Genomic DNA, 14066 nt, shown 5'->3' with positions numbered 1-14066 from the left:
CGTGGCTTCTCTCTATCACGGTTTTTCAAAAATATATAAATGAATAAATCATGCTGTTTTGTGGTTGAATACTGCCTATTAGTCATAAAAAATACAGTACGCATATTTAAGCAGATTTTATATATATTTTTTGCCTGAATTAAGCATTTTCATGCATAGAACGGTCTAAATAAACTAAAATATAAATATAAAGCATTCAAAAGACGCATTCAAAGATGATGAAATATATGTTGGGTAAAATGAGTGTAACGGTGACTGTGGGGTGTTGTTCCATGTCTAAAGGGCTCTCATAATGTTAAAAAACGTATTTAGAAGGTCGTAAACAGGTTTTTGTTACTCTAACTACGAAAGTGTTCCATTTATAAATAAGGAATGCTACTTTAAGGAAATTCACTTATCACGATTGGGTCTGGAACTGATTAACCTTGAGATACGAGGGATTACTGTTAATGATTTTTATTAAATTAAATTGTATAATCAAACACTTCTTCTGATTGCATATAATGGATTTATTGGAGGTTAAAGTGCCACCTGTTGCCTTGGCATGCACATGACACCCTATGGAGGATTTGTTTTAAAGTGCCAGTGGATGTGAATGGAGATTTTTCTTTTAATACAACCATCTCCTTTGTCTTTTTGTAGGCTTTACAAGCGCAGTAGGCGGGGCTTAGGGGGTGTACATGGATGTTAATATGTGAGGTAATAGCTTTCTTTCAGCAGTGACACACATTCTAATATGTCACTTCAGCACGACGGCGTGGACAGCCATGACCACCGAAGACGCCATCTTCCCCCCAGCCCTACAACAATGGCTGCCAAGTGTAACATGCTACTTTTAATTTGCCGCAACACAATAGCAGATAATGGCTCTTATGACACCTGTGTCCCTGAAGCTCCTCTGGCTCAGTCCCAGTGTACATAACGCGTGTCACACCGCATTATCTCGACACGGCTGCCGTAATTTGGGACCTTTCTTTAAGGGCACTGCTGACTTGGAAACTTGGAGGGGTGGGCGCTTGGCGGAGGGCCACAGGAACAAATATTTCGCCAGTCCGTTTCACACACATACACACACACACACACCCTCCTTTGTGCTCTTGCCTGTGTTTTTCGAGCCTTGATAATGACCGCTTCTGCCATAATCATCACGCGGCTTACTGAGTTAAATGAGGCTGCGCTGTGAGGAAATGTGGTGGTCCCGGTGTTTACTGACGGACTGGACTACAGCCTAGTGAGCGGAGCACAATATGTACTACCGGCAAACGAGGCCATGCAGAGACATTAGCTGGCACAGGGGGCACAACGGTGGTTGAAATTGTGTTTGCCTTTGTGCTATTTGTTTGTGAAACATCATTGTTTTGCACCCAATCTAAGTCCAATCAGGGCAACAAAAATTACCCTACACACTCATATCAGGCTAAATACAACAAAATAAGACATCATCTACCAAAACCTTAAGTCACAAAACCCTCCAAAGTCCCCTAAATGCCATAAAGCATGAAAACAGCCACAATCTTTGGAGAACTGCATAAAATGGCACAAAAAGTAGCTCAATGTATGCTTCTGGACTATTTCTAGTGACAAAATTATGAACTACTGTATGTGAGCATGTGCAAACCCCCCACGGTGACACAGTTTCCACAAACATTGCTCACATGTAATGCTGAAAACACTATTATTACACACAATGAATTTGCCATGAAAATGCAACATTTGGCCTAATTAGCACATTAGGGTATACAATCTATTACTCACCACAAAAAAAGTTTTTTTTTTTAGATATAACATGTTTTTGTACTAAAGTTCCTTAGTTTTTTTGGTCTGGAAATGCTACTAAATTTCAATGAGAACAGTCTCATACTCATGTAGGTAAGGGCCATAGCTTTATTTTCACGATGTAACAATCATGACCCTGGTGGCATCAGAACCGCCAATGGCCGAGACCATAACATACCTGCACATTGAAATCCACCCTTTCATCAAACTGCTCAGGTCAGTTCGGTTCACAGCAGTATGGTTCATATCAGTTAAACTCTGATCAAGCTGGTATTTCCAGCGTGACGTCAAACAGCTACTAGGCATAAAGCGAGTCAAACTGGATATTTGGGGACCCTTTACGATTGAAACAGAATAAAATGCATATCAAACTGTAGCACAATGTGAAAATGAGAACACACAGCTACACACCTAATTTGTAGAGGTGTAAAGATTCATTTAGATTCATTTACTACATCGATGCATCGATTTATATTCCTATGATTCAACTACATCGATCTGGGTTCTCAAGTTTCCATTCCGGACGACATATATATCGATCTAACATTGTTTAAAAGGTAATCAATCTATTGAATCATTATTATGAAATGAAACACTGGATTTAAGCACGGCTTTAAATGGACGTGCTTTTTTTAACACTTTTAATGATTAAGACGTTAAACGTTACTCGATTCAGTCTGCCTGTTGGTGATGTCATCGTTTTCCGGGTATGTGGTGGTTGGGACCTGTGAAATACAGTTGATTTGCTGCTTCTTCTTTTGGTCAGTTCATTCACTTCATTCAGTATTCATATTTAACTCATCTGTGTTTATTTGAAACTCCTTTTAAGTGACATTTACGGGGGCAATATGCAGTTTAGTAGTTTACGGTCCAGTAACTGTCGCGCTTAGTGACGTCATCATTCAGCGAGGCATGTCCAGGTCAAAACACATATATGTAGGTGTTACTACACAATATGTAATTGAAACACAATCGGTTCTGCACGTACGCGAGACCTACGTCACTTCCTACTGTAGCGCATTTGTACGACAGCACTTCTGCAACATCACATGCTGCGGTAGTTATTATTTTTTAAATGTATGAACATAAATGGTAAAATGGTCGGGTTCACAGCCGAGACCAGGGATCTTGGGCTCAAATAGGTTAGTGACCACTGAGCTAGAGGATTCAGCTAAGGTTTTTTTCTAAACGGAGAAATACCATCCATCCAAACATATTTTCATATTTATTTTGCTTTTATGTGTATGTTTTCAGTGGCAAAAAAACTTTAAATAATTTATGGAACCAAGAAAAGACGGATGATAAATTATTCACTTGCATCATGGATATGATATCAGAAAAAAATCGATTATGCTGTAATTTCTCAAATCGGTGGGGTGAAGTATATTGCTGCCGTAAAATAGATTGACGGATGTCGTAGATTACACACGCCTAACATGTGACTGCCGAAAAATAGGTCGACCGGATGTAGACGCTTTCTGCACATGTGTAGAACCGATTGCGTTTCCGGTATGTATTGTCTCATGACAGTAGGAATGTTACAAATACAATCCCCGTATTTTAGCAATGCAAAAGTCTAACAATGTGCGTGCGTGCTCGATTAGGAGAGTCTGTGGGGACGTCCTTAAAAATGCAATTTTTTCATATGATATCGGGTGTATTTTCATTCGTATACAGAAAAGTTAAGTCCAACTTTAAGCCTTTCAAACTCATGGATCAGAGCTTCAGGACAAGATAAAAGGTATTTAGGATATATTGTAAATTCACTTTAATATTTATCTGCAGATTAAATTCCATTCAAATCTGATGGTTGCCCCGGAATTACTGTGTACATTCAATATGTGGTGTACCGTGGAAACCAATACAGGTGCTTCTGCAGCATCAAGGACATGAAAATTATGATGCTTGATTTTCTTCCCTGGACTTTCTGATGATTAAAAAAAAATGTAAATTTAAAAACGTATTTAATTTAAAACAAATGTCACAGCCGAAGTAGTATGGTTGTACTTGCCAAGGTCCGTGGGTCGATCACAGCTCTTGACTCAATGTTAAAGCAATGGGAACCAAAGGCACTATTTCCTGGTATGAAATTTGGGGTAGAGAAGTGAATGAGGTATCAAATTAAAGTTCAAGTCATGTTTTATCAAACAGAATCAATCACAGATTTGATTTGATATATTTCAAAATTTTGTAACATTCCTAACATACGGTATGTGCGCTGCAAAATTTCTGTCAGGTGTATTCTTGCTAGTTGCTGCATCGTTCTTTCAAATGGCTGCTCTGATCAGGAGGATTATCAGGACAAAACAGCCCCTGCTTCCATTGGCCCGTACAGGTGAGAAAGTTTCAACACCTAATTGAAGAAAGCAGACCACATTCATTTGCTGAGGAACTTGCATAATGTCCCTCAGTGGGTGTAAAGTGCAGGTTTGGATTGCACTATTTAAAGTAAATCATTCAACATGGCAAGCTATACCACCTTCTGTTCATCCTGATTTTGTATTGCATTTTAAACTATTTTTTTGTACTCATTGATCATTTATTCATAAGTATGTTATTATTTATTTATTTATCATTATTAAGTATATCATTAATAATTTATACATGATTCCCATACAAAACACAACAGGAATGTAGGAAACTTCACCTGCACTGTCCAGTATCCAAGTATTTATTTCATAGTCACACTGGTTGAATTTTTGGCTAAAAAGTTACTGAATCGATTTAAAGTTACTGAATCGTTTTGGATCCTATCGTTCTAAATGAACCAATATCGTCCTTGAATCGTATTGGCAACCACGAATCGTGATATGAATGGAATCGTTATTAAAACAAATCGTTACACCCCTACTAATTTGCGAAAATGGTGGTAAAACACCACAAATGCACTGGGCAGACTCCCCACTAAACAGACCATCTTCCTCGCTGTGCCCTTTAATATCGTTGTGCCCTTCAGTAGCAATCTGCATAAAAATGTGCACCTTCCATCATTCCAGGTTGGCCGTTGGGCGGGAGTGGTGGGGGAGACATTACGCTTAATACGAGGGGTCCTCCGGCGGCTCCAAATGAACCCTCGAGAACTCCAGACATTTGCATTATACCCTTGCCACCGCACTGCTTCCTTCCAAAAGGCTTGATTATGTCATTTTGCTGTGCCCACGTCATGCTGGTTTTTATATCTCTGCCAGGAAATCTACCTCTGACAGGTCATTCGTCATCGCTGCCTTACCCACCGCCCCCACAACCACCCACCTACCTCCTTGGCACACACAAACACACACACACACACCAATTTCTCCTCGATATTCCACAAAATGCCAGAACAAAGATGTGGCTACATCAACCACGCTCCGATTAGCTCTCATTGCGGAACGCTGCAGAAATAAAGCCCCCCATCCACCCCCCGCTGCCTTTGCGACCGCATTATTTCAAAACACACCTCATAACACCAATGCATCTCCTTAGATATTCTCATCAGCTGCTCATGTATGTAGAGACATTAAGGAAGCCTAGTTCTTACAGAACCAATAATCTATAAAAAGCCTCAGGCCTCAGAGTTGCAGGAGGGGGAGAACGAAGAAGGGGGAGAGAAAAAAACAGAGCTATAGCAGCTTTCTGAACTGATCCGGGTGGTCGGCTACATCATCTTGACATGTAATTATCTAAAGCCCTTTAATCACTTCCATAAAGATTAATTGCAGGAGACAACAGTGGAGGTCGTGCCTTCAAATCAAAAAAAGTCTCCTCTGCGGATTGACACAGCGCTGTAGCCGAGTTCAGGTGTTTTATTAAGGGTCATCTCCTGGAACAGTGGCCGCCTTTTTAGAGCTCTGGAGTTGCAACTTCAGCAGAGCACGTAAAGAATGCCTGCTCACTTTTTGTGGACAATCCGACACTGTCAGAAGACGTCCTACAATGGGAATCCATTTATGTCCTTCAAATCTACATGAGGATGACTATTGGACTCCAATGTAAGTGTAACCTCTGGAAAAGTTACTGCAGCAGTATCTTTTAGGTAACACTCCAGTGACAATCCACTGTAAACTGATTTTTTTTGTTGTTGACAGGAGTACAGTAAAACGACTTTGACTACTCCAAGCTTTTTTTCCAAGATCTGAAAGTGTCAAGGGAACAAAAGTGTAACCTTTTAGGACACCACCTCTGGGAAAAGCTATTGCATCCCTAAGTATACAACAATAGAAAAAAATCAGAAGGTAGGAGTCCTTGAAAACCACACTAAAGGATAAATAGTGGACCTATTTTGAAAGATACAGGTATGCATCAAGGATTCAAAAGAAGAACCACCGCAGTGACAAGACCCTTACCCCTAAGAGTACAATGATAATGACAGCGCTCCTACACGAAAACACGATCTTACCTTCGTCTCTTTTCCTCTTTTCACCATTGGATCGCGGGATACCCAGAATGCCGTTAATAGAGTAAGATCCCGCAGGGTCATTGGAGGTGCTGGTTACTGGCGGAGACACTGTGTTTGGCACTGAAAAGCGAAAGGAACAGAAAATGTAATGAAGACCTGCTGTGAGTCCATTTTTCCCGCTGATGCAGAAGATGGGCATCATAGTTGATAATGGTGTTGCAAGTGTAAGATTCTACCTATGGTATGGCCTGTTGTCGACAGGGATGTCCCATCGGGCGACGGATGGAATGGCTGCTGCACTTTTGTTCGGATAATCCTGGAAAACAAAGTCAAAGAAGATGTCACTTGTACAGAAATGGGAACATCGGAATTTGGACGAACGAGAGTCTGCAAGGTCACTAGACCAGTCATACACCCTGCAACACCCTGGCCTTGACTAATAAGCTGTGAAGGCAGTTTAGAGTCCACCAGTGGCCTCCCAGACCCCTGCAGGACCAGCATCTCCCCTCGCCTCCCCACGTGCCAATGCGGTTGAGGCCATATTGATCGGAAAAGTCTGGGATTAGGCCACGCGGGCAAAGAGATGCAAATAGAGAGCTATAAATTACATGTGACAGGAAAGCAATAGTTCCTTATTGGCCCCCCTCCGCACAAGCTCACGTTAGATTTGTTCCGTCTGAGTGGCACCCAGAGAGAAGGAGAGCTGTCGCCGTAATTTGTAAACTCTCAAAGTACTTATCAGTTCTTGTTCTACTTCAGCCGCTGTCTTCTTGCTAACACAGCCTTTCCTGAACTATAGGTTGGAACCCAAAATGACGACCATACACATACTTCACATCACCAAGCAGGCATGCACATTCTTGCCAGAGTGTGTGTTTGAAGGACCATATGATTTCTAATTGGTTGGGAAACCCAGCACGAACGCCTCAGATGATTCCAATACTAATGCGACTATGAAGTGCCACAAATCTCCCCTTAAGATTGGTAAGACTTTTCATAGAGTTCATATTGATGTATTTATTTATAATGCTTGCCTTCCAAGAGCTACATGCATTGACTTTGTTTGGTGTCCACGTTCCTGCTATTGAATATATAATTTAAAATGAATGAATGACCTGGCTTTTGCTGAATCCACCCTGAAGAAATATTAAAATGGCTATATTTCTTGAATCAATAATATCGAGCCACCTCCCTAAGAGTTTGTGTTACACTCTTATTGTACATTGTAGCTTTAATAATGCACGCAGGCCAAAGGTGTTTCACTGGAGCATCCCCTTTTGTCAACTATCCTGGGGTCAGACTGTGTAGGGCCCCCGACGTGACAGCTCAAGTGGAAAAAGAGCCAAGCTCCAGTCTCAACTCAACTGGCTGGTGGGAGGGCTGTTTTTTTTTTTTTTTTTTAAAGCACTAAACTTTTCATCACACAACTGAACCCGAACTTGCAGGCCTCATTTTGAATGATGCTCTACTTTTGAGATAGACGGCTTCATCAAAATAAATGCCCTCTCATGAATGACCACTTTTCCTGGTAAAACTATTTGACGCCCTAATAGCGATTGAAAGTCTCTCTAATATTAATATTTGCCTGATAACATTATAACTTCTCAATTCAATTTCCCACATAAACAAAGACATGCAAGGCTCCAAATAGAACGCTTTAATTGGAATTTAAAAAGAAAAAAAGAAGAGGGGTGTCTTTCTTTTTTTAATGCCATTAATGTACATTTTGGACTTATCGCACACACACGTGTGTCTGGAGTCGCCTTTTTAAGCGAGCATGGAGCATGAAATGAATTTTCTTTGAAGCCCTTTTCTTATTTAAAAAGATGTCTTGTCTGTCCACGCTTCCCCCTCTCCCCCCATCCCCATCAGCTCATTAAAATGTAATGCCTCTATGGAACAGTGCCTCTTAAGCAAAGTTCATCACCAGGCATGGGCTGATATATAGCGGTTCAGGGGTCCTGTGTGTGTGCTGTTAGTCGGGAAAATAGAATAAAATGTGCATTAAAAGCAAAGTTGTTATATCGCTCTTAAACTTACTTGAACACATCAAAATCCAACGTTATGAAGATAATAATGCTGTTTTGATCAATGTATGAATTTGACAATATGTGGATTATTGTGAATAGCGGTGTACACCCATTCTGACCATTACATGGCGCATAGGGTCACCAAAATATTAGAAACACCTCTCATACGTCATGTGATGCACAACCTTAATAACCTGACTATTTATCAACAACCAGAATAATAAACATTGTTGAATGAATACTTTAATTACAACTGCAAGACATCATCATCATCACACATTTTTTACAGTGGGTCTCTGTTTCCCCCGTTTAAAAAGGGGTAACTTGAATGCACCACCATAATCTTATTGCATTTTACTAGTTTCATTTAAAATTATACTGTTACTATACAAGCCATTTTTTTCCCTTTTAAATCTTGCAGAGAAAGCCTACTTGCAGTGGTTGCCCACCCCCCACAACTCCAGCATCGCCCTGCACACATTAGATGTGCTCAGGAAAATTGGCCTGCTTTATAGCGCCACGGGATGTGGTCACCTAATATTGATCTCTTCTCATCTCGACTCGACACGATGGACCGCTGATTGTTGAGGGACACATTGACCCACCGCCTCCTCCTCCTTGCAGAGGTGGGCGTAACCAAGTAGGTACTGTACGTGCAACGCTCACTCTGGACACTTCATTAGGTACACCTGCAGCCGTTGCCGATATAACGATGCATTTTGGAGCTATTAATTTCACAAAAGTGTTTCGTATTGTGGCTGTTTGCAGTCCTGAGCGGCGTTTCTTATTTTACAGACGCATTTTCTAGCTGAGTGAGGGAGGCAAAATATTATAAACACCATCACAGTGTCACGCAGTGCAGCAGTAAACACAATATATGCATTCACCTAATAATAAACGCATTAGTCAGTATTTTTTTTATTATGGTTGCGTCGCATGGAAAAATGTACCCGATAAATTGACCAGTGAGTACATTTTGCGGGTTTATTTTGTTAAATCTTAATCCCAAGCAATGTTTTGGCCTCCTACCTGTTAATGGACGAGACGCTGGGCACGGTGTCGTTGTCGCAGATGCCCTCTGCCAGCAGCCTGTCGCGGATCTCCCACGCAAACATGGTGGGATTTTGCCTCTTGTAGTCCGCTATTTTGTCCACCACCTTCGGCGTGGCGACTTTGGGCTTGGAGCCGCCTATCACGCCCGGTTTGATACTTCCGGTCTCATAGTATCTGCAGATGGAAAATACAGTTTAATGTATTTTTTAAACAAAATGTGTGAAAATTCTGCGTCGCTATTTTTCCCATTTAACCCTGGACATTCTAAATATTAGGGTTAAAATCTTTAAAGAGCACAACTTTTACACCTTTTAAATTGTGAGTGGTTTGCATGTGAACAGGGGCGTACCGACTGTTGGAAGCACCCTAGGGCAAAGCAAGTGCTGTGCCCACCTAACTTTAAAGATCGGAACTTCCCGAATACCATTCCCCCATACTGAAACCCTTTATTGTCACTATATTGTTCTACCAAAATACACAATGCACTTGTGCACAAGTAGGTTTCAATGTACGGAAAAAAAATTGTCGAAAAAACTCACCTCATTTTTTGTGTCTTTTTTTCTTTCAGACCTGAAGCTCATCTTTACAAAAAATGCCAACATCTATTGGGGTCACAAAATAGAAAAAGGGGAGCTGCCGAAAAACCGCCACTTAGATTTTTATGAAACTTTCTGTGAAAAATCCCCGAACACATAAGGATTCGTAAAAAAAAAAAGTTTACATAAAAAGCTACGACATTTTACAACACTTTCATTGTATCTACAGACAAATTTAGTATGTTTCCCCTTCCCCACTGTTGCCCACCCCTTCCCTACGCCCCTGCATGCTTGAGCCAACCTTTACCTGCCCAGGATCTTGCTGACGCAGCCGTGGCTGACACGCAACTGCCGGGAGATGTCGCACGGTCGAACCCCCTGGTGGGCCAGCTCCACGATGCGCTGCCTCACCACGTCCGGGAGGGGTCTGCCGTTAACGAACACCCCGCCGAGCTGGTTCACACCCCCGTGCCCTACGTGGGATACAACAGCAGCATATGCACACATAGCGGCCTAACATTACATAAAGCCATAAAGGGTGGACATGCACCAAAACATATCCACATTTAAACTCACATTTGTAACATTTCATGGACGCATTTAAAGAAGGAATGCAGTTAAAATGAGGGAAATGCATTTAATATTAAATGTGCACGAAGGTGATGCAAAATATAACAAACTCCTCATTTTTAACATTAATTCAAAACTTAGATTACTAATATTTTAAAAGAATAACCCCGCCCTCAATTGATTTTCAAAACTTATTGAATGAGGTTGCATACATTTCCACGTCAAATACAATGTTAGTGCACATTTGCTGATTTAATAAAAGGTTCATCATCCCATGAGAAGGCCTCTCTCTCGCAAATGAAATCATACAAAAATAATCATTTTTAAAATATACAAAATAAATAAAAAAAAACACTAGCAGCTCCACTGCTCCTATCAAGTTGTTGTCATAATTTAACAAGCTTCGATAACTCCTATTACAGTACATTTTATTGTGCTGAAATGAATTTAATAAAATACCACTTATTCACTGCTAATTCAAGCTATAGTAAACAGACGTTATTCTCATGATATCTGCTGCTTTTTTTGGTTGCATAATTTCATAAATTCAACAGATTTTTTAGGAGACTCGTTTAAAAAGAATCATTACAGTGTGCGCTACCTGCAGCTTGTACCTACTTTTTAAGCGTTAAAAAAGATTCACTTATAGGCTTGAATTACAGTGGCTTTAATTAGTTATGTAGCTGCAGCTGCATTAATTGGAGACTCGTTTAAAGAGAATCATTACAGACCAGCAGTGCCTTCAGCTTCCAGTCTTTGTAGATATTAGACTCATAATGCTTGCATAATAATTGTTTGCATAATTCGACTTGTAGTTGCTTTATGTGGATAAACATAATGCACTAATCATGACAGACCAGCGTATACTCCTGTTAATTTAACTGCAGCGTTTTCTAATGCATAAAGTGTAAGACTCATGATCTTTTTTTAATTATTTGACCCATATATGCTTGAATTAAAGTGGCTTTAAGTGGTCTATTATTCCGATGTTTCGCTAAAATAAAGCTAGCATTTTAGACTCATAATATTTGCAATGTATTTCATTAAATTGCTCTAATTATACGATGTGTTTATTATATTGATTGAGCCTTTGCATGAAATTACTACTTACTATTATTACAATAATGCCACATTTAAAGTAAAAATAACAAATAATTACAAGTAATCATTAAAAATAATAATACAAATAAACAGTCTCCGATGTGCAAGCACTTTTGTGCCAATATTGTGAAATCAAAACATAAACGTTAAAGAGATGAATATGGATAAACACATTACAGCTGTATTATTTTTCAGGAGACTCGTTTTAAAGAGAGTAGAGTGTGTGTGCTCCTGTGCGTCTTAAAAAAAATCTAATTTAAATCGGACAAATAACCATCATGTGTTCGCTGATGTAAAACCGGTGTTGTGCTACTTACGGTGCATGGCCGTGAAGGGGTCAGCCTTGCAGTGAATATCCATTGGACAGCAAAGGAAAGAGAACAAATCAACGGAAGCCGCCGTGTCGCCTTCCTATTAGGGGTTGAAAATGTGAAGAAAAAGAAGAAATAAAGGGAGAACGTGGAGGGTCTTCTTGTCGTGCCTCCCCCCGCACCACCACCACCAAGCAGCAACTTTCCCTCCCTTCCTCCGTTACAAAATATAAAAGTTGAGCAGTGCGGTGCAGTCCGGTATCTGGCTGGCAGGTGTGCTGCCCCCCCACCCCCCAAAAAACGCTGGGCTCTTCCCCCTGTCAGCTCTGCAGCCTCGGCGCGCCACTGTAGGAGGGAATCATCGCAAAGCGGCCCGGATCGACTCAGTATAGCTCCACAGAATCCGTGTAAAAACCGGGGTGGGGGTGGCAGTGTTGGTCTGCCTGTGCTGCTATACTGTGTGGATGTGTTCGGATTGAGGTTTTGGACCGAGAATGAAGCCACTGGCGGTGTGTGTGGCTGTAAAAAAGCTGCAAGGCTGCCCCCCTCCACCCCCACCTCATCCTCTTTTTCGCTGCATCCCCCCCCGTTGCCTCTCTCTCTTTTTCCCCCCCATGGTTGACTTGTCAGACAAAGGCAATATATGCGAATGCAAAAACAAAACACAAAACAAAAATTAAAAAGTCCACCTTATAGCCAGGGAGAGGGCACAAATAAATAATATAGTTTGGCGTATTTTTATAAATTAATTATTATTTTTAAATAAGTATCGTCTTCAATACAAAAGTGCCAACACATTGAATATTTAACTAAATTGAAAGTAATATTTTTATTGATTGTTTTCTATGAGGGTGTGTGATGGGTGGTTGCACTGGTTCAAACTGGGGGCACTGGTCAAGGTGAAGAGGTGGTGACGATATAACGATCATCATAGTTATAATGGTGGTGGTGATGGTACAAGGAGCAATGCCACTCTTCTTCTGTAGATGGCGCTGTATGGTTTCACATGCACACATGACTTGCAGCCTATTCTTAACTTTAGACCCCCCACATCAAAAAGTCAAACTTGGATGGCTATGATTCTTTTTCCACTTATTTTTAAAAGCAAAATACGTGTCCTTATTCCATATATTATATTATTCATACTGATGGATTTTTGACTGCATTTATCATTTTTATTAATGCATTTCACTTGCACAAATGTGCGCATTTACCTCCAGAAAGATGCAAATATGTGTAAGATGCTGCAGAGGTAGGCTAATACATGTTTCCTAATTTTATATATTATATTATTTATATGTACTGCATTTTTCTTTTATTTTCACAAATGCTCACAATTATCATAAAGATGTACATTTGTGTGACATTTGTGATGCTGCAGAGGCAATAAATACAATATTAAAAATAATATATAAATAATATATTAATATATAAAAAAATGTATCATGAGGTTTGAGCCTAAAGTAAATGTGTTTAAAGTCTAAACACATTTGCAACATTTGACGGAAGCAATTAATAACTTTAATACTGTTTTTATGTGCCATTTTATATGGCCAGTAGAGGGAAATGTACCAAAAATTAAAAAAACATTATTTTTGAGGAATGAAAAGAAAAAAAGGACTAGTGTTTCTTTAATTATTGTGTTAAAATGCATGGTTTAAATATGCCATATTTTCTGGTGTTTTTCAACCATTTTTTGGTAATTTTCTGGCGGTATAATTAGTGCCTGCTGGTCAGGTTTGGGGCTGTTTTTTTTTGGGAGTGTGTGTGTTTTGGTGTGTTACTGTTTTTGGAGCGAGCTTCTGGTACAATATGTTGCACTATAGGCTGTAATTTCACACTCGGTTGCACATTTCCCTTAAAGCAACATGCTTTTCATTCTATGCACTACCCCGCCCCGCTCTTATTTATACACCCCAAAATGTGACCCCCACTTGCAAAAATGAGGAGAAACTATTCTATCATTAACATTTTTGCATGTGTATCCCTCTAAATTCAACTATTACTTTGCACGTGCATGTCAAAATGTTGCCAAAATGTTTTAAGGCCCCGGATGCTCCTATTTGCGGGGGCGTTGTGCCGTTCTGACAGGGAGCCATTTATCTTTAGCCACGCCCCCATAACGTGTACAGACGTGGGAGGGAGGAAGATGGGATGGGTGTGGGGGTCCACCTTCATCATCATCATCATCATCATCATCATCATCATCATCATCATCATCTCTCACCTGCACCACCACCACTGAAGCTGTCATGAACATGCAATAATTCTGAAGGTTTGGGGGGGGGCCGGGGGGACATGTCCACAGTTT

General features: G+C 40.3%; 1 protein-coding gene across 4 annotated transcripts in view; it reads right to left on the bottom strand.

The window, feature by feature from the left end:
• Nucleotides 1-12234, bottom strand: part of pax2b (paired box 2b) — a 40571-nt gene extending 28337 nt beyond the window's left edge. For all 4 annotated transcript variants that reach the window (XM_054766383.1, XM_054766376.1, XM_054766395.1 and 1 more), the window contains exons 1-5: nt 11762-12234; nt 10081-10246; nt 9214-9411; nt 6391-6470; nt 6155-6274 (exon numbers count right to left, since the gene is read on the bottom strand). In XM_054766383.1, coding sequence (XP_054622358.1) covers nt 6155-6274; nt 6391-6470; nt 9214-9411; nt 10081-10246; nt 11762-11804 — 607 coding nt within the window. In that variant the 5' untranslated portion in view covers nt 11805-12234. The remainder of the gene's footprint in view (nt 1-6154; nt 6275-6390; nt 6471-9213; nt 9412-10080; nt 10247-11761) is intronic.
• Between the last annotated feature and the right edge of the window lie 1832 nt (nt 12235-14066).

The sequence above is a fragment of the Dunckerocampus dactyliophorus genome, chromosome 2 (genome assembly GCF_027744805.1).
Source record: "Dunckerocampus dactyliophorus isolate RoL2022-P2 chromosome 2, RoL_Ddac_1.1, whole genome shotgun sequence".
In the NCBI taxonomy this organism is placed as follows: domain Eukaryota; kingdom Metazoa; phylum Chordata; class Actinopteri; order Syngnathiformes; family Syngnathidae; genus Dunckerocampus; species Dunckerocampus dactyliophorus.
The sequence above is the reverse complement of the archived record's forward strand: the minus strand, read 5'-3'. Positions and strand labels throughout refer to the sequence as shown.